Source organism: Meles meles, chromosome 4 (genome assembly GCF_922984935.1).
Source record: "Meles meles chromosome 4, mMelMel3.1 paternal haplotype, whole genome shotgun sequence".
NCBI lineage: Eukaryota > Metazoa > Chordata > Mammalia > Carnivora > Mustelidae > Meles > Meles meles.
In genome coordinates this window covers 103,364,595-103,385,414 of record NC_060069.1, presented here as the reverse complement: position 1 = coordinate 103,385,414, position 20,820 = coordinate 103,364,595, and the positions used below count along the sequence as shown (strand labels likewise).

General features: G+C 44.3%; 1 protein-coding gene across 1 annotated transcript in view; it reads right to left on the bottom strand.

Moving 5' to 3' along the window:
• The window catches only part of CCDC80 (coiled-coil domain containing 80), a 34,187-nt gene extending 16,625 nt beyond the window's left edge, over nucleotides 1–17,562 (bottom strand). Inside the window, exons 1-3 of the mRNA XM_046003521.1 lie at nucleotides 16,765–17,562; nucleotides 14,430–16,336; nucleotides 6,153–6,309 (exon numbers count right to left, since the gene is read on the bottom strand). Coding sequence (XP_045859477.1) covers nucleotides 6,153–6,309; nucleotides 14,430–16,325 — 2,053 coding nt within the window. The 5' untranslated portion in view covers nucleotides 16,326–16,336; nucleotides 16,765–17,562. The remainder of the gene's footprint in view (nucleotides 1–6,152; nucleotides 6,310–14,429; nucleotides 16,337–16,764) is intronic.
• Between the last annotated feature and the right edge of the window lie 3,258 nt (nucleotides 17,563–20,820).

Sequence of the window (20,820 nt, the reverse complement as noted above, 5' to 3'; positions counted from 1 at the left end):
CCAGCTGCCTCCCCTGCCCCAGGTCTCTGTTATGCTTTGCATTCATTCTCAGTCAGGGCTGAGATGGAACTGGGTGAGCACGAGGCTCTCTTCAGGCTGGAAATGCAGCATAAATCTGCCGGCTTCTTGTTATATTTATCCAAGTTTTGCCAAAGCTCTCCAGTCCTTATTCACAGGGTTTAGAAGCAAACATTCTTTAGGACACATCCTATAAACAGTCCACATGGTCTTGATCCCATTAAACGGATTCCCAGACCCAGATCCTTTTGGTGGGATTTGTCTATCCCAAATAGATTGCTCCTGACCTAAGGTGACTGAGGAGGGACAGAAGGGAGCGTGAACTCTGTTACATGGTGGTGGGGACCTGTCCTGCAAGGGGGGCATTAGCCTTTCCATCCTTGAAGGACCTCAATTCCAAAAGTCAGTGGCCAATTGCAGGTAGTGGTAGATTCCTTCACATCCTTGTTCTTCCATGTCCGACTACAGACAGTGATGACCCCACAGAAAAATTCAGCTCTAGCCACAACTTATTAATCACCAAATGTGTACCAGGTATTATGTCCAAAGCTTCCATCCATGATGGCTTCTCCTCTGTTGGTATTCATGGTATATCTCCTCCTCCCACCTGGCCTACCTGAGTTTAGGCATTCCACCAATGTCCCTGGACAGCATCAGCCTCTCTGCTGCTTCAGGAGTTTATGTCCTCCAGCAGTTTTTCAAAGCATGATCCACTGTCTACTTTCATCACCATCACCTGGGGCACCTGTTGACATTACAATCCTTGGATCCAGACCAATCGGATCCGAGTGGCTAGTGGTGAGGCCCAGGAATCTGCATTTCTTTTAAAGATTTATTTATTAATTTATTTGAGAGAGAGCATGAGCAGGAGGGGCAGTGGGAAAGGGAAAGAGAATCTCAAGCAGACTCTACCCTGAGCCTGGAGCCTGACTCAGGGCTCGATCTCACGAAACCGAGATCACGACCCCAGTGGACAACGAGAGTCAGACACTGTGTCACCCAGGCATCCCAGGAATCTGCATTTTAACACATTTTCTCGGTGATTATTATGCAGTCTAAGGACAGAGAACAAGGACAGGATAAAATCCAAATCCTAGACTTAGCAAGGCCAAGGCCATTTCTGTCCTAGACTCAGCCCATCTTAGCTAGCTGATCTCTTAACTCTTCCAAATATTATGCTCCAGCCTCTATTTTCAGTTTCTAGAAATATGCCTTCTCTTTCTGGAATGCTATTCCTATCCTTGTCCACATGGGAACTAATTACCTGTCGACCTGTGTCTACCTCATCTGTGCACTCACAACACTTTTTTACACATTTCTGCAATCATGCCTATCACCTTGCATCGCAACCAGTGTTTATGCCTCTGCCTTCCCACTAGATATGAGCAATTCATCAATAGGGACTGACGTTGACCACCTTCTAAATCCTGTAGCCTGGCACACGTAAACACTAGGTACAGATCTGATAATCATAAAATCTCTCCCCTGAGAAGAATGTCATATTAAAAAAAAAAAAAAGGTAGTGAAGGGTAAAGAAGGTGAGCCATTCTGAGTCTCTATAGAGAAGCCACCATCAAACCCTTGCACCTCCTTTATCTTGTGAGCCTGTGACACAATAAGTCTAAGTGTAATATGAGAAAACTCACCATATAGATTTATTTTCTAAATTTGGGTTTTCATGTATGAGGTCTTATAATGGCATTAATCATATTTTTTATTTTCTATATATTATGATCTTTTGACATCTTAAAAACCCTTTCTGAATGGGGAGAGACTGCCCCTCCCAAGGCTAGCCAATTCTTAGAGACAGCAAAAAAAATAAATAAATAAACAAAAATAAAAAATTTCTTCTGCCATTGGAAGAGCTTAACCCTCCACCACATTCTTCAGGCACTTGTTTTGTATGGTTGACTTATCAATTGCTTTTCGCCCCTTGATCATCAGGGCTGGATCTTGACATGATACACTTGAGAGGTAGGAGGGCAGTGAAATGGGATGACTGAACAAGGTGAGGGCAGGCTCGCCAGCTTCCAAGGCACACAGTGATTGATAATCAGAGACTGAATAAACAGAGAGGGACAGCCAGCCAGGATCTGGAAATCTGATCACTCATGCAGCCTGGCTTCCTAGCACAAGGTGGCAGAGTTTAGAGAAGGCAACTTCCAGACTTTGTCACCATGATGAAAGGAAGAGTTGGGGCAAAGGGTCAAATTTTCAGGTGCTCCCCTGGGAAAGTGACATTTCTGCATTGTTATGGAGTCAGTGAGGCTTGTCCATAAGAAGCAATTCTCTTCAACAGGATCAGAGACAGAAAGAGAATACTTAGGCTGAGATGGAGTCTATTGTTCTCACCTATAAAAGGTATTTTAGAAATTCACCCATGACTTCCTTACTCGTTTGACTATGGAATCACTTTCTGTCCTGTTGTCACATTCCAGCCACATCCCCATCAACTTTCCACCCCCTTTTTCATCAAATACCATCAAACTCCTCTTCTTTCAAAGAACTTCCTTTGTCCATAAAAATGTCCTATATGTTCTAGCCCTTAAAAGCTGGTGATTGGATATCAGTGTCAAATATTTTTTTATCCCTGTATCTTTCTAAGAGAACATACTTCCTGTGTTTTCTCCATATTTCTCTTTCCATTCTGCAGTAAAGTGCCTTTATTATTATTTTTTTTAATTTATTCAGAGAGAGGGAGCATGAGAGAGAGAGTGAGAGCATCAGCAAAGTTGAGAGGCAGAGGGGGAGGGAGAAGGAGAAGCAGACTCCCCACTGATGCCAGGCTCAATCCCAGGACCCTGGGATCATGACCTGAGCTGAAGGCAGATGCTTAACCGACTAAACCATACAGGCGCCCCAGCAAAGTGCCTTTAGCCAGCTACTTTTTTCTCTCTGGAACTCTTTGTCTATAATCCATCCTCTTCATATGTAAACCACTTTTTCTGTCCAATTGATATTTTAAGTACCACTAACAACAGATAATGCTTTTGCGTGTTGTATCTTTCTAAACTCTCCTGTATAATATTATCTTGGATGGCAAAACCACAGGGGCTTATTCTGCATTGTAATTTGCTCAGGCATGAGTGTCATAGTCATAGTCATTAGGCTAATGACTGAAATCTTAAGGTAAATTTCCAGGTATTTGTAGGTCCATCACCTATAGTCCAAATACATTTAGCAAAATGGACCAGCTGGCGAGTACAGCCCACAGTGTAGTTGGATGTGGGTCTCTCTTTTTAGGGCCCAGTAAAAGTCTGGAAGAGTAGGGAGTGCTTGATTTATTTTTAAAGAAAGTAAGGCCATCTGATAGATTTCCAGCTGAAAATTGGTCAAGGCTAGAGTTTGGTTCACTGAGTCCATGGTGCATGCCAATTCCTGTTTTCCCATGGCTGGCTCCCAGTCTTGGCTGAAAATTCTATAGCCTTTCCCATAAGGAGGGTAAGCTGGGACATAATACAAGGAGAGAAAGGCCTTCCAGGAATTAAATGAAGATCAAAAATGAAGCCCCCCCCCCCCACCAGATGATGTCCAAGCTAACATTCAGTGAGAGGCAAACACCCAACACACAATACCTGACTTCCAATAGGGCAGGAAAAAACCCCTCATGCCTCTACAGCCCATATTCAATCCAGATGTCTAAAAAACAGCAGGATTAATGCTAAAAATTTGCCAAGGCAGCACCAGATGCTTTTAACAATTGGGACCACATAGAGGCTGAAGTAGAACATATAATGATTTTTCCAAACTTCTCTGAAATGAGGAATGAGGATTCTTTGTGTAAGGGTTGGTGGGCAACACAGTTGACACTGGGAACACCTGGCAGGGGAGGCCTTTCATCACCAGCCAGCACCAGTTTCTGTGCTGGACTGAATACCTATTTCCTCTCTAGACATCTGGACTGTAATTAAGCTCACTGGCTCTTGCTACTATTTGAAAAATCCAGAAGTAAATGGCTGAATCTCAGTTAAACATTAAATAGGTGGCTTTGCAGTCTTAATCTTCTGGGCTTTGGTTTTGTTACCAGGAATCATAATGCACCTTGTGACCTGGAAGGTCAGTTGTGAGGGTTCCCTGTCAACATTCTGTCACCAGCAGAAAGCAGTTCCAAGTGCTTTTTAATTATAGGCGCTCTAGTCCCTGTGACAGCTCATTGATCTCCAGATCATATAATAGTATTTATTATATGACAGATATTTATAGGCATTAGCTTACTAAATCCTCACCATAGCCTGTGAAATAGATTTCATTATTTTCTAGGGTGAGGTTTAGGAACCAACTTGCCCAAAGTCACACAACAGATAAGTTAGGACTGTGGATTTGAACTGGTCCGACTCTAGAACTTCTTTTGTGTCTTCTGTTTTTATGATTATTGTTGTGGTGGTTAAGGGCTTTGTTGTTGTACTCCCTCCCAAACACAGACACAGCATAGGGATTGATGTCCACAAACCAATCACCCATCCACAGTGTTTTATGGTGGGACATTGGAAAGGAAGGTATTTATTTTCCTTTGGAGCAAAGGTGAGCTCATAAAAATAGAGAATGCATAACTGAAACTTCATATTTGAATAAATTCTCGAGACCTGCTATATAATACTGTGCCTATAATTACCAATACTGTATTGTAAACTTAAAAATTAGTTAAAGGATAGGGCTCAGGGCACGTAGGTGGCTCAGTAGCTTAGGCATCCTACTCTTGATTTTAGCTCAGGTCATGATCTCAGAGTTGTGAGATCAAACCCAGTGTCAGGTTTTGTGCTGGGCATGGAGCCTGCTTAGGGTTCTCTCTGTCCCTCTCCCTCTACCTCTCCACATTTCCGTCTCTCTCCCTCTGTTAAAAAAAAAAAAAAAATTGGGATCACATGTTTTAACTGCAATCTTTTCTTTTCTTTTTTTTTTTTTTTCTCTCTCTCTCTTTTTTAATAGGCTCCACACCCAGTGTGGAGCCCAACACGAGACCTGAACTCATGACCCTGAGAACAAGACCTGATCTGGGACCAAGAGTCAGACACTTGACCATCTGAGCCATCCAAGTGCCTCTTTACCACAATTTTTTAAAATATGAATTAGAAGCTAGACAATATCCAAACCAAATTGGCACTATATGACACAATTATGACTGCTATGTGTTCTATTACATCAAGATCACAGGACAGAAAAATCTGTGAGATAATGTGTTATATGTATTGAAGTTAAATGTTAACTAATGGGGAAATACGTTTTATATTCTTTCTGAGTAAATGTATTTTATGAAAAATATGCAGGATCTACAAATGTGAAATATGAAGGATTTCTGTTGTAGTTAAAATAAAAAAAATTAAAAAGTAGAGAATGCATGAAGGGAAAAAGGTTTTTTTTGTGTGTGTGTGTGTGTGTTTTTTTTTCTAACATAACAGAGATGTAATAATTATAGAAGAAACTGGGTGGATCAGATCTGGGGCTTCTGACTCTGTGACCAAACCACTCACAGTAAGTCTTGCAACATTCCCATGAGACCTGCAAGGAGTTAGGCAGCTGCCCAGCACTGAGCTGTATGCCTCATGAGCCTCACACGCACCATTAATATGAAAAATTGTGAAAACTCTACAGTCAGCCAAATTCTTCGGCTCTCCAAAAGGACTTGGGTGCAGTTCAGTCCATATTTTCAGTGTGACTTTTCATTTAGCTGAACAGCCTTTCTCTGCCCTTCCCAGGCTTGCTAGACTAGAGTCAAGTGCTTCCAAAGGTCTGGCAGGTCCCCATCTGTAAGTGAGTCACCTGCAGCGTGAAAGCTGCAAGAAGATCAGATGGTATCACTCACAGACTAGATGACTCCGGAGCCAGAGGAAACTGTCTACATACCTTTCTGGTTCTCCCACCACAGTATTACTTCTCTCGTTTTTCTCTGCCTTATTGACTTTCAACCCGTAGAATGCTTGCATATTTTTTTTTTCGTTGTAACGTGCCAAAAACTTACACCAGAACCATCCAGAATAGTTATGTAAATAGGCTGGTAAACTGACCTTCGTCACCACAGGAAAGAGCCCTCTGAATATCTGAATGACCCTCTTAATTCCCCACTGACCTCTCCCATAAAGTTTGCCCCACCTTAGGTATGAGAAAAACAGTAATGCGATTAAAATGTTGAAGAGAACCTAGCTGGAAGTGGTCGATTTTCATGGTGCTGTTGTTAACAGGGCCAAAGATGGTGATCACAGAGATTTTCCTGGTGGCCATTTTGCAGAAACTTTCCAGATACTCATCTCGCTGCTGCACATACATGTTGTTCTCAGCCTTCGGAGCCGTGATCAGCTAGAGATGGGAGAGGCAAGCAAATATTAATTCGCAGTGATAGTTGTACACAGAGGCAAAGTCCAAAGGGATAATTTGAAAGAGAGGGCCGGTAGTGACGGACACTAAAGTCAACTAAAGTGTTCTATTGGACAACTACCGTAATTAGGGCCAAAACAAGCCATTTGGAAAGCCCCCCCCCTTTTTAAATGGCTCCAGATACCTTAGAGTTTTCTATTCTCACTAGTTATCTTGAGTACTAGTCTTCATGTGTCCTAGCTTTCTCATTTGTGAACTCTGCACAGGAATACTTATTTTGCAAGGCTGTTACGTGAATACTGGACATGCAATCGTTGTTAGCAAGTGCTATCCCCCTTCCTTCCTTTCGAGCTTTATTATCCTAATGGACTGCTCTCGTGAATTCAGTGGTTACTACTCTTTTGTTTCATGTCCACAGGGTTGAGAGAGCTTCATAGCCTTTGTAACTTCAAATCCATACATAGATTCTATTTCATTCTTTTTTTTTTTAAAGATTTTATTTATTTGACAGACAGAGATCACAAGTAGGCAGAGAGACAGGCAGAGAGAGAGAGAGGAAGGAAGCAGGCTCCCCGCTGAGCAAAGAGCCCAATGCGGGGCTCAATCCCAGGACCCTGAGATCATGACCTGAGCCAAAGGCAGAGGCTTTAAGCCACTGAGCCACCCAGGCACCCCCTTATTTCATTCTTTTTTTTTTTTTAAGATATTTATTTATTTATTTGACAGACAGAGATCACAAGTAGACAGAGAGGCAGGCAGAGAGAGAGAGAGGGAAGCAGGCTCCCTGCTGAGCAGAGAGCCCGATGCGGGACTTGATTCCAGGACCCTGAGATCATGACCGGAGCCGAAGGCAGTGGCTTAACCCACTGAGCCACCCAGGTGCCCCCCCTTATTTCATTCTTTTTTTTTTTTTTAAGATTTTTATTTATTTATTTGACAGAGAGAAATCACAAGAGAGGCAGGTAGAGAGAGAGGAAGGGAAGCAGGCTCTCCGCCGAGCAGAGAGCCCGACGCGGAACTCGATCCCAGGACTCCGAGACCACGACCCGAGCCGAAGGCAGCAGCCCAACCCACTGAGCCACCCAGGCACCCCCCTTATTTCATTCTTAATCATACTTTAATAGGCAATCTTGCAGAAAGTTTTTAGGATGGCCTTTTGGCCTATGATTTGTCACACAGAATATATTCATTGTCATACTGGGCCTGTACAGGGTTTGTGGCAGACCTCTTTGACACTGGAGAACCCCCAACAGGGTGGATTCTGCTCTTTCGGCTCAGCCTTCTATGATTCAGGCTTGGCATTTTTCAACAAGCTCCTGTGTGTCTTTGAAGCTCACTGCCAACCCCTGGCTTCTGGGGAAAAAAGAGGAAAAGACGGAGCAAAAGAAAGAGATGTGACAGTCACCAGAACCATCTAGGAAGGCAAGACTTTATAGTTTTGGATAAAAGGATGATACCCTTCATTTTTAGGGCTCTTGTTGAATGCTCTAAGAATGTCTCAATGTTTCCATCTAACTGGATATAAAAGCTTTTCTACTTCCTTGATTATTTTTGTAGGCTTTTCCTGAGCCTTCTCCAGTTTTACCAGGTTTTTCATGAGCAGAGACCAGAACTATGTACCACACCCTACGAATGTGTGGGCATGGTGCTATTCACGCTGGAGGTGGAAGGATGTGGAATTTCATTCTGATGATGAGCAGGTCTTTGTTGAACTCTCTGACCCTAAAGAGCCCCCTAGACTATTGTCTGCATGACCCTTTGCAAACTCATCATTTGGCTTAGAGCCCAGTCTCTATACCCTTTCTCAAATCTGACAATATTCAAATTTGTCAGCCACTTTTCTATTTACCCACCTAACCTTATAAAAGATTTCTGAAGTTTGGGACTATTAGCTTGGCGTTTTTCAGAGGGCGAGTTGCCATGTTGTTAATCCCTTCCAAACACTTAATTGAAACGGTTAATAAATCCGCTCCCAGCTTGAAACTGCTATTTATCCTCTGTCAGAGATGTGTTTATTGGTGCCTGAAGGCTTTCCCTTTTAAAAATTCCCTGCACTAGACAAAACACTATCCCTCGTGGAAATCAAAATGTGTTCGATAACTTTTGAGCAGGATATTAACAAAGATTTTTCTGGGATGTAGCTATTTTCCCCCTTAAGGTTGTTATTTATATTTATTTAAGTGGTCATGATCTTGTTTATTTTTGATTTTTGTGTTTATATGCCTGTTCAGGTGGACAGGGTGGGTAGAACATGCTTATTTTAGAAATGTAGTTTCCCAAGAGGAAAAATAATATTTTCCCAAATTTATTCATCGATTCATAATTAGCCTTAAAAAAGATTTAAGATGGCTATAAAAGGATATGGTGATGGTATTTTTGCTTTGTTTGTTAGTTTTTAATTGGTTTTATGACATTTTTATGTATTTCTTCAGGTTTTAATGGCGGCCCATACCTTGGTGTTTTATTTTCAGTTGGTATGTTTAAGGTTTTTCTTCCAGGCCGTTCTTTGCTCACAAACACACTACTTTGAAATAAATGAATGTTCAAGTGAAAACACAAAATAGCCAGGAACAAAGATAAGCTTTACTGGTAGTGACTTTGGATTCCCTTTTCTAAATGAAGGATGCGCCTGTATTTAGAGTGTACTTAGAGGAGTCTCCAGGGCACAGCTGTCCACAGGCCAGATGACTGATAATTACCTGCTTTTGCAACTTCAAATCCATACATAGATTCTATTTCATTCTTATCATACTTGGCCATGGACCTTTACAGCCATGGACACCATGATAGGACAGGATTTCAAGAGTCCTCACAGCTCCCTCTGGCCTGTTTCTCCCTCCTGTGAATAACTGAGACTTCAGACAACATAGAATCATTCAGAAGCTCATCCTCCCGGGTCTTGCAGCTTCTCTCAGTATCTCTGAACACAGTAGCCCTAGGCCATTGGCTACCCAGTGGGAATCAACATAAATAAATAAAGAACCCTGATGTTTATTTTCACCTCAGGACCTGTGCCCAGGGATGCCTTAACCTACCCCTGAGGTGACATTTATTTTGCATGACTCACTTCCTCCCTCCTGCAACCTGGCCCCAGGCTCTCTCTTGCTAACATTTCCTCTGATTCCTCCCTTATATGACCTCTTCACCCTGTAGCCAGACTGGTCTCTGTTATGAAATGAAAGGAATCTGGGCAGAGTGGCACAGAGAAAGGGTGAGTGTAGTCAAAGTGGGAGGGACTGCATTTGTTCTTAGTTCAACACTGGCTATCTCAACAAGGCCACTTAACTCTCTGAACCTTGGCTTTTGCATCTTTATAATGGAACAACTTCCCTGGCAATAGGAGTGAGAATCAAGGGGGAAAAATTGTGTGTGTGTGTGTGTGTGTGTGTGTGTGTGTGTGTGTGTGTGTGTGTATACGCTGTGTGCACATAAGCACCATATGTGTATGTTGCCTCTGAAGAGTTGACTCTCATTCCTTCCTCTGTCTTGCCCCTATCACCCTTTCCACCCAAAAAGCTCTCCCCTCCCCTCCACCTTAACTACAGGTAAGAAGTCTTCAAATGCAGCATTTTCCTTAACATCTTTCCTAGCCCTCAATGGTCACATTCTCCTTTCAATTGTTGTTCAAATGTTGGCCCATGTTCCTTAGTTTCCATATTTCACTCCAGCCAGAGGTGAGGAGCAGTGTCCCCCTGCTTAAGAATGTCTAGATGACCCCTGAGAACCAACCCTTTTCGCCTTGCATTTAATCTGCTGCTCGAGTTAGCATCAGGGACAGTAGCAGAGGCTGGTCATATGAACCTATTTCAGCCACTCTTTCCCTGTGTGCTGACATCTCCTTCCCGTTTGCTGTAAAGTTTGACAGTGTTTCAAACGGTGTTTAAAATGGTAACCATGTCCAATCCTCTCTTCCTAAAAAGAGCATCCTAGAACTTCTCAATAAACATTATTGTCTGACACTTGGCCTCTTTCCAGTTTGGTGGTGATAAATCAGGGCATGTATCATGGGTTCAGAATTGTGTTGTGGTTCTATTTTATGTTTCTGTTCCAACTGGTGTGTTGGCACAAGGAGCCTCAGAATGTAATGAAGCCAGTTTGCATAAGCGAAGGGAACAAACAAGAATGAGAAGATGCTAAAGGGAAGATATTTTAAGTCTCAGCTTATTTTAAGCACTGTTAAGCTCTAAACACTAGATTTTTACAAGTTTCTGAAAAATAACATTCAAGCTAGTAGTATGCCTTAGTAAAGCAGAGCTTTATATACTTTTCTAAAATTAAACCAAATAAGTAGATTGTTGTTTCAATATCCAAATTTCTGAGGTAGTGTTAAAAATAAGAACCTACTTGAATTACAGGAGATTGTCTCCAGAGTGCTTAACTTGATCTTGAGTCTATGTAATTCCACAGTGTGAAGCCTCTGCTAGGTGACAAGTAGGTCCATCTCAGGGCACAAAATGATGGCTTTTCAGCTCTACACCACATAGTCCAATGTTTTAATGATAAACAGTGTTTCTCTATTCTTACTGTTGTCAACTCTAAACTGACACCAACCAGTCTGAGGGGTTAGGTTAACTGGGAGTCAATCTATTATTCTCGACCGGCCTCCAGGCAAGCCAGAGGGCTCAGGTGCAGAGAACCAGCTGGGCAATAAGGTCGGAAACTCTACACTGCTGCTTAGCACAAAATATTGACAACTGATAGACCTTACCATTTACCTGAGTAATTTAAGGTTAAAAGTGAATTTTAAAACGTCCGAATTGATTAACTAACAGGATGATTTCTCAGTTTCTCCTTCACCTTATGGCATGTGTGCACTGAAGGCTCATACTCATAGGATGCAGAATGGCAGAGTGGCTGGAGTATGAATTTTAAAATCAAAGGGACCTGAGTTCTAATTCTGACTTGGCCATGTATTAACTACGCACCTTAGGAAATTTCTCAAACTCTCTAAGCTTCGTTCCTTGACTATACAGTGGAGTTAATGAGTCCTTCCTCATGGGGTTGTTATGAAAGTTAAACCACACAGCTTTGGCAAAGCACCTTATAAGATGTGCTCTTGAAGGACTGACCTCTGGCCTCAGAATAGGACACCTGTTTCTACCTGCAGCTCCTTGAAAGGTCTCTCGGATGCTTTTCACCATGGTGACCATTGTTTCTCTAAGAAAAATGGGTTAAGGAGGAGCTACATGATGTTTTCACATCCAAAGAATGATATAAATAAATATAAAGTCCTAGGGGTTTATGATATATTGTAGCTGGTTACTGAGAAATGGAAAGAGGAGCTAAAAGTCCTTTGTGACTTTTTAGAATGTAACCTCACTTCAGTTTGCTCACACTGGGTTCGGTTGAGGCCAGTTGGAGGTATATCTCATCAGACCTCATTTTATAGCTCGGAGAGTGAGAAGCCTTAATGAATATTAATTGAATCCCTGCACTTCCTGAATAACATCAGCATGTGTAATAGGAAAAATAAGTGGAGAAAAGATAAATGGCACCAACCAGCTCTTTTACTCAGAAATCCAAGTCTCCCCTCTGCCTGGTGAAACAGATTTCTTTTCTCTCCATCTGTTGATATTATATCATGTTTATTTCATCTTGTCTTTTCTAATCAGTGCCTATTTTAGATATTAGCTCTTCTAAAAACACATTTCTGATATGATCATCAGCTAGGCACATGTGGGATGGTGAGATGGAACTGCTCCTGTTGGTACTTTCCTCCTAATAACAAACCTGGTTCTCTCACCAACCCCAAAGAGCAATGCTGCCATGAGCCACCCCAGTTGGTTTTTGGTTTGCCTCACATGACATCAGCAGAGACTGTCGTTTGAATTTCATTTGCTAGAAATTTATGATCAGGGATACTATTTAAAGCAGAAAATACCCAGCAGGGCTTTCAAATCCCTGACTAAGGGAGTAGAACGAAAGGGGAGAAATGAAAGGCATGACTAATATCAGGGATAGAGTATGAAAACCTCTTTCTTTGGACTCACAAACCAGGGGCAATGGAAGTATTTGCCAGACGGGTGCACAATTACAATCCCGACATTTTACCCATGATTTTTTTTCCCCCTGCAAAAAACCTGCCCATGAAGAGAACTTTGCCTGCCCTGTTGGTTAAACAACCAGGGTTGGGTGATGTGTTTTAGCAGGCTGGACAAAGTCCTGGGTCCTCAGGAGGAGCAGACTGTGCAGACTTGCCCACACCTCAAAGAGAGCAGTTGGCTCCCTTATGTTCTGTAACAGACATTTAAGTCCCAGGTAGAATTCTACTCTGAAATGAATGACTCTTTTGGCTCTGCCTAAAATATTCTCCTTTAGATTTATGTACTCTGAAAATAACCAAGTAGCTGTTACACTATTCTAACAGACAGCCTCTCCTCTGCTAATTTATATACTTTAAGGCTCTGGTTAAAAATGAGTGAAATAAACAAAAAATGCATAACAACACACACACACATACACACACCTGTAGAATCAAACCTGTAGAATCAACGAAAACTTAAATTTTGTTCTAATGCATAGGTGCACCATTGTGAAACAGCTGAGAGAATTTGGGGACATGCCCTACCCACAATAAACACCACTAGGAACTCTGCTCTGAGTAACATTTCAAATGCATATTTCAACTTTTTGAAACCACTAAAGATAAATGGACACCAGAGCCTCTCTGCTCAGATCATTAGTCCAAATTTAGACCATATTGGAAAAATTAAAAGCCCCAAGATGCCTTGAGAGAAAAGTGCCTATATCTTGGGGAGAGGGGGTGATAATGCAGGGTGCAGTCACCCTGTGCCTTTAGTAGGACAAATGCTGTCCTCAGAGGCATGAAGTGTCTCCTTTCCACCCACATATCAGGAAAAAATCTTTCTTGACCCACACTGCCTGACATTCATTTACTGATCCTTTTCTCTGAAGTGATTGTGCTGTATCTTCTCCTCCTTGACAGCCTAGAGTAAAATGACAACATTAAGAAAGGGTAGAAATCTTGGAAGGGCCCTAAAAGAGGGCACAAGGAGACATGGAGAGGGAAAGAAGCCATTCTTACATGGCTGATGAGAACTGCCCTTACATTTAGGATGGGATTTATTTCTGTCCAAAGGCTTCCTTTGGCTTGACTAGATTCTTTAGTTATACTTTGGATGGAGGCTAGTAATGGCCAAAAGAGAGAGCTCCTGAGATGAATCTATGACTTGCTCTGTATCAGTGGCTTCAGAAACATAGGCAAAGTGGGAACAAGGTTTGTTTGTCTCCTTTCACACATACACACACACACACGCATGCACACACACACACTCACAGAGGGACACGTCTGACAGAAGCTCAGGAGAAATTGACATCTGTCTCTAGCATATTGGAAATTGGAACGATTAACCCAGTTCCTCATGCTGTCTTTTTGGCCTCTTACTGGAAGCTGGGCAGTGATTGGGGAGGCAGTCTTTAAGGAAAGAAGATTTCAACCACCTGGTTTTAAAAGCATTGGTGAGGGTCACGCCAACAAGGACACTTCCCCACGCCCAGTCATACCCACTCCCCACCCAGGCTGCCTTCCTTTCCTCTTTCAGGCTTCCACTCTGATATAGACCTAATTAGGAGAAAAAGGAGAAATTTTACCATTTCCCCATACACATAGTTCTAGTTCCTAAGCTCATGAAGAGACACATCCTTTTCCTAAATCATGACAAGAGTCAATGCATGCCATTTTAGGAAATTCTTTGTTCTTCTTTTATTCGTTGAACTTGGTAAAAGAGAGCTCTACCCAGAGCTATCTGTTGGAAGAGAGGTAAGGATGGGGGATGGATACTGACAGGTTTGGAAGAAGCTGAGCTTATGTGCTTCCCTGGGTTTATGTCTAAGAGCTCCCGACCATTGAGTCCGGACCTTCGGGTCACAAACTTGTGTGGACTGAGGTTCATAGAGCACTAAACCAAAAGAAGCACCTGCCTTGGCTACCCCTTCTGGACAAACCTCCTGATCTCCCTTACATGGCACAGAGTCAGCCACAGTCTGCCATCCAGCAACACGATTTTAAGAAAAATAACAAAGCAAACTTTAGCACGCCCTGCCTCAGCCCACAGAACAATGCTGGGGAGAAGATTACTTACAAGCAGCCTTCGTTTGCCTTCAAAGGACCCCAGCAGATCGGTCACAGACTTCCTGGGACTCTGAGCGAAGTGTTTGGTGGTGGGTTTCAGGTAGCCCTCCTGCTCTGTTTTACCTGCTTTTTTCTTCTTGCTCTTCTCTTTCTCCTGCCTGCTCTTTTTCTCAGCCTTCTCCTTCTTCACCTGCTTTTCACTTTTGAGTAACTTGTCTGCTTTCTCATTTTTCACCTTTTTTTTCTTCTCCTTCTCAGGTTTCTCAAGCTTTTCATGCTTTTTCGATTCCTTTGCTTTTTGGGGGGGAACATTCCCCACCTGCAACTCCTCCTCCAGCTGAGAGGCAGTAGGCCTGCTGAGGTCATACTTACTCTCATACTCATTGCTAAGAATTTTGTCCTGGGCTTTCTTTTTGGGAGGTTTCCCCTTGGCTGGCTTGTGAGGACCTGGCACCACATTTGGGTCCCGGTGGCCATGCTCCCGTCTGTCTGTGCGGTTGTCCCGGAAACGTCCGGCGCCTGCCCTTGTGCTGTGCTCTGAGACGGTGGTGGGAGGGGCAGCCGTGAAGCTCTCGAAGCTGGTGGCCTTGCTGGGCCTCCTGGTGGCCTGCAGCCTCTCCCTGTGCTGATCCTTCCTGGGCTGAGGGTAGAGATTCTCTGAGGCCACGGGCTCTCTGGCAGGGGCCACCTCCACCGTCCCCGGGAGCCTGTGGGCATCTGAGGAGGGGTGTACCTTGTGAGTCCAGGGCCTCTGGGTGGTGGGAAAGGCCGTGGTGGTGGTCAGTCTTGCAGCTGCTGTTACCACCCGAGAGGTGGCCCGGGTCACTGTTGGGACTGCAGCAGGAGGCAGGGTGGTGGCCCTTGGGGTTGGAGGAGGCGGGGGAGGGGCGGCCGTGGTAGTGGCCGGCTTTCTCTGCACCTTCACCCGAGTGTCTCTGGTTGGTGGGACTTGGGCTCTCCTCTGGTCCTCTTTTCTCTTCTCACCGCTCACCACCGGCTTTCCTGCCCCTCCACCATTGTTCCCCTCCTCCACCACCTGGCCCTCGACCCCAGAGGCCTTGCATTTTTGGACAAAACCCTTCTGCCTGATTTTCTCAATCCTGCGAATGGGGCCTTGGTCGATGATCTCATACAGGGCCTCCAGCCTGACGGGATAAGGGTAGCGCTCCTCAACCTGCAGCGTCTTCTTCAATAGCACCATGCCGAATTTCCCCTTCTCCAGCTTCAGGAAGCTCATCAGCTTCGGGATGAGGCTGGGGTCCAGGGGCTGCTCCAGGACCCGGCCCTCGCTGGTGATCCTCCGCACTTTGCCTCCTTCCTCGCCTGCCTGGTGGAACAGCACGATCTGCTGGATGTGCCTTTCCGCCAGCTCACAGTACACGTCGTCCTTCAGGAGGCTCATCATGAGGCGGTAGTAGCCCTCCGAGGAGTGAGGGGCCGAGATGACCCACACCCTGTTCTTCCCCGCAAAGCTGGCGAGGATGTTAGGAGAACTGGACCCAGAGGGGAAACGCAACATTCTTGAGCGAGCGGAGGACCCCTCATCTCGGATCATGTCACGGGGAGAGCTCGGGGCTACTGTTCTTTGCTTAGGTCTCACTGGGGCCCCAGTGATGCGTTGGGGGGCCAGCGGCTCTGTTGTCGCGGGAGCTACTCTCAACACCGGCACACTCCTCCTCCTTTGGAGAGGTGGAAGGTTTGGTTCTTCCAGAGTGGTTCTCTCAATTCCCTGAGACCTCCCTGTGTGCCTCAGAAGCCGAGCTGGCCTTCTGTTGGCTGGGGAAACCAGAGGTGCTTTCCGCCCTCCGGGGCTCCCCCTATTCATGGCATGGAGGTGGGGTTCTGATCCACACACCAGCCACATTGCCAACAGCATGGTAAAACTGAGTCCCATTCTCCATGTCATTGTGCAATCCACTTTGAAAGGCAGCAGGGTCAAAAGACAGAAGGGACAGGGGGAGTGGAAAAAAAAAAAAGAAGAAGAAGAAGAAAATCATTTAACTGCAAACAGAACTGGGCATTTTCTCTTTCTCTATCTTGGCCAAGGGGTGGGGGAAGGGGTGGTGAGAGAAGCAGCAAAGAGGTCAGGGAATGGAAAAAAGGGTGAGATCCTGTTGCTTTTAAACCCCTGTAATTTGTTAGTGCTTAACTGAGACAGTTACATTAAGTAGGAAACCCAGCTCCGTTCCCCATTCAGCATGCTTGCCCTGTTTCCACCCGGCTCTCTGATGCTCCAGAGAAAAGGCACACTGAGCATATTAATTGTGACAACATTCCTATTTCATTTCTTCAAAGGAGCAACAAAGAAACAAACACACCAAAGACAGAAAGGATTACACACTTACATTGTGGCTCATGGAGATGGAATGCAGAGGGTTTAAAAGGCAATCTGAAGTGTGGTCCCAGGACAGTTTCCTAGATGAAATACTTTCCCTCCCAAGCCTCTTTCTCCTTCGCCCGGCTGAGCAGTACAAAGGGGGATGTGCTGCAGCTCCAGCTCCCAAAGGCGCCACGGACCCACAGCCTGTCCTGATCTGAGGGCCGAGCTGCTTTCTTCTTTCTTCTGGCTGTCCTTTCACCTTCTTGACAAGTAGGATGAGGGGAAAGGAGCTGTCCTTATGAGTCTTTGCCTCTCCATTTGTCTGTAGTTTCTGCTCGCGTGCGTGTGTCTGTGTGTGGCAGTCCCCTATGCCGGCAACACAGGGCGCCCCTGAAAGTGAAGTCCCAGCTGTTCCTGAATCTTGCTCTTTCTCTCTTTAGAGTTCCAGGATCCTTCTTATCACCCTTTCCCCCACAGTCTGGCTGAGTCCCTTTGTTTCCGAGCGTGAAAGTCCTGGGATTAATATGTTTTCCAGGCTGAGGCAAAACACAGGAATGTGATGTTGAAAAAGGACTTTCTTCTTTTCCTGCGCTTCTCTCCTCCTTTATTTCTTCCCACTTTTTTTTTTCTCCTCTTTTCCTTCTCCTTCTTTTTCTTCTTCCTCTTGCCTGGACCCAGTCCCAGAAATGCCAGGACAACCTCAGTTTTGATCCAAACCAAACTCAAACAGCAGCAGCCGCTGGAAATCAAGGAAACTTCACTAAGAATTTAACAGATCAGCAAAACACCACCTCCTTCCCACTTTAGCACATTGAGAGTGGACTTGGTGGGGAAGGGGAGGGCTGTTCTTTGGGGTGGGGGAAAGTTTTGAAACACTACACATCATCATAAATCACTTTAGAATAGGATGGCTGAGGACTTAACCCCTTCTATACCAAGGAACCAGGATACTTTCCCTTCCTGTCTGGACTCCCGTTGCACACTGAGAAGAGAAAATTCTCAGATTTCTCTATCTGGCTGCTTGGTTTTCCTAGAGACAGATACTCATTTGGGTCAGGGTGCTTGGCTGTACATCCACGGACGATATATATATTTATAGTACCGTGTGTATATTTTTATCTCTTTCTCCCTGTTTTATGTGTTTAGTTTGAGGTTGGAAAAGCCCATGGAAAACATGACTGGGTTGTTTTTATTTTATGCTAATTGGGGATCATATTACTGAGTTCTTGTTTGTAGTTTTCTCCTTGGCATGGAAGGAAGCTGGGAAAAGGTCAGAGATGGCAGGCGAGGGCTGCTGTTCCTCTGAGACTGTAGTTGGTCATTACATCTGGGGAAGAGCATTATGATCTCCAGCCCTGGGCTCTGGCTAGAGATGGTAAGCTAGAAGTTTCCTCAGAGGACATGGATGTGTGAGGGAGTATGGGGAAACAGTGCAGGATTGTGCTCTCCAGAGATTTCAGGAGTCTGGAGGGTTTTAGGCAATCCTTAGAAGTCACAGATCAGGTTCCAAAGGAGAGACTGAGGCAACTCTGTGTATCCACCTCCTGGATCTGCCATGGGCATCAGCTTTTGATGGTGACAGTAGGTGACTCAGGATATACAGATATTTCTTCCAGTGTCTGAAGAGCACCATTCAGTCAGTATTAATTGTTACAGACAGTGGTGAACCAGGATTTTCAGAAGGCTCCTTCGAGCTAGGCCATGACAGTGGCTACCCTTACCTGGTTCCTAATTGCTACCCATTGACCAGCCCCATCTCTGACTGGTCACATTTACCTTTCCTTCACATAAGACCCCAGCATGGAATTAAAGACCTGTGTGGGGGTTGAGTATAGGCTTTTCAACCCACAGCTTGAAGACCAAGGGGTGCCAAGAGGAAGGGTGCTCCCGTGGAGCTCTTTCTGACACTTGTGAGTACAGTAACGAAGGTGGACTTCAGACAGAGAACTTCTGTCCGCTAGAGTTGGAGAAGACATCCCCTCTCATGGGATTCACCTGCTCAGTTGATCAAATAGATGCCTTTGGCTAAGTTGGACAGTCCTAGATGTTATTTCCCTTCTCACATCACAGTGTGCTCCGTGCTATCCTTTACTGAGCCTGCTTCTTTCCTCCCCTTTTCCTTTTGTCTTTTCCCCACGAATAACACTACCACTTGTTGAGCATCTTCTCATGCATCTCTGGGCTTGGTGCTTTCCTATATTTCTTTCTCTATCCTTCACAGCATCTTTACGAGATAGGTGGGACGATACCCATTTTATAGATGGACATCTTGAAGCTTAATAAGTTGAAATAAATTGCCTACCATTACACAAATCATAAGCTCTGAAATTTGAGCCCAGGTTTAAAACTACCTAGAAAGCCTTTTGCCAGCCTGTCCTCTTTCATTTTCTTCCCATGCTTTCTCTTTTTTCTCTTCTTTCAACTCCTTTTTTGTGTTTCTAGTATTCACAGAGAAGTATTATTTGTTCGTTCAACAGGAGCACTTATAATTTTAGAGTCCCACTTTTTGGAATAATTGTATAACAGTACTTTTTTCCTTTCTTAAGAGGTCCTTAAAGTCTTTTATCCTTTTCTTTAAATATCCCACGGCTTCCACCAACTTGCCGACCACGTGCACAACATTTGTCACCTGTGCGCTGGTAGCGTTCAATACTGTCCGTTTTGCCGTGCCAATTTGACCCAGAGGGGAAGCCAGCCCAACCCTGAGCTGTTTGTGTCTTCCTGGAGCCCTCAGACTTTCTTCCCTTCTGTGAGTCTCACTAGATGGCGCACTAAACACATAGGCGGGAGAGAGCGGACTACACCACCTCCAGGTCTCCTCAGCATTCCCCATTCCCCGCTCAGACAGACTAGCAAAGTGGGGTTTCTCTGCCTGTTCAGAATTTTTCCAACCTCAGTACCGAAGGCCTTCCCTGAAACCTCAGAAGTCCATAAAGCACTTACTTAATAAGAGCAATTAAGAAGCATGAGTTTGGGGGCGCCTGGGTGGCTCAGTGGTTTGGGCCACTGCCTTCGGCTCGGGTCATGATCTCAGGGTCCTGGAATCGAGTCCCGCATCGGGCTCTCTGCTCGGCAGGGAGCCTGCTTCCCTCTCACTCTCTCTGCTTGCCTCTCTGCCTACTTGTGATCTCTCTCTGTCAAATAAATAAATAAAATCTTTAAAAAAAAAAAAAAGAAGAAGCATGAGTTTGTCAGAGACTCCTATAAATCATTATCGTGGTTTGTAAAGATTCTCAATTTCCAGTCCAAGATTTAAGAGTTCTGTATTAAAAAATCTCCCTCTTAGATCTTTCCATTCTTTCCCTTGTAACTTAAAAAAGAGACATTAACCCATGAGCGGAGAAGAGAGATTTGGAAGAGATGGATGTTGAGTCAGAAAGGTAAAAGGAATAACATTTCAAAGTAGAATTGAGAAATGCCAGCTTGGGAATTCACAGTGTTGAAACTGCCTGACACTGGCTGCACAGTGATTTGGAGGAAGGAAGGGAAATGAATGCACAAAACAGAATGACACAGACATTAGAGACACACGGGTGGGAGTAGCCATTTGATGGAAGTTGGAATAAATGGAAGGAGGCATCCAGAAGGAGGTGGAGGTGTGTTAACTGGTCAGACCCACATGATCCGAGACTTCAGCAACTTGGGACTAAACAGCAGAGCCATTGTATCACACCTTTGTGGCAGAGATACGGAATTATACATTGAAGATTGCTATGTGCTTTTCCTTTTCATTTGCAGACCTTAATTAAAGGTTCGGTCTTAAGGATGAAGACCACATTACGTCCTTCAGAATGAAATAGAATTCTACTTTTCTCACTATTCACGGGGCAAAACAATGACAGAAAAAAAACAACAGGGACCAGGGAAAGCCAGCGGTGTGCTAATTCAGGAGGCTGCCAGCCCAGAGAGGCTCTGAGAAAGAGTAATCCCTCCCAAAAAAACACTCTGAAATTGTTCCTGGAATGTTAACAGGGTCACATGTTTAATCCAAAATGGATAAATGTGTGTATTTAAAATAAATAAAAATAAGAAATATTTGACAGGATAATGGCCCAAACTATTGGGGAACAGTTATAAATAT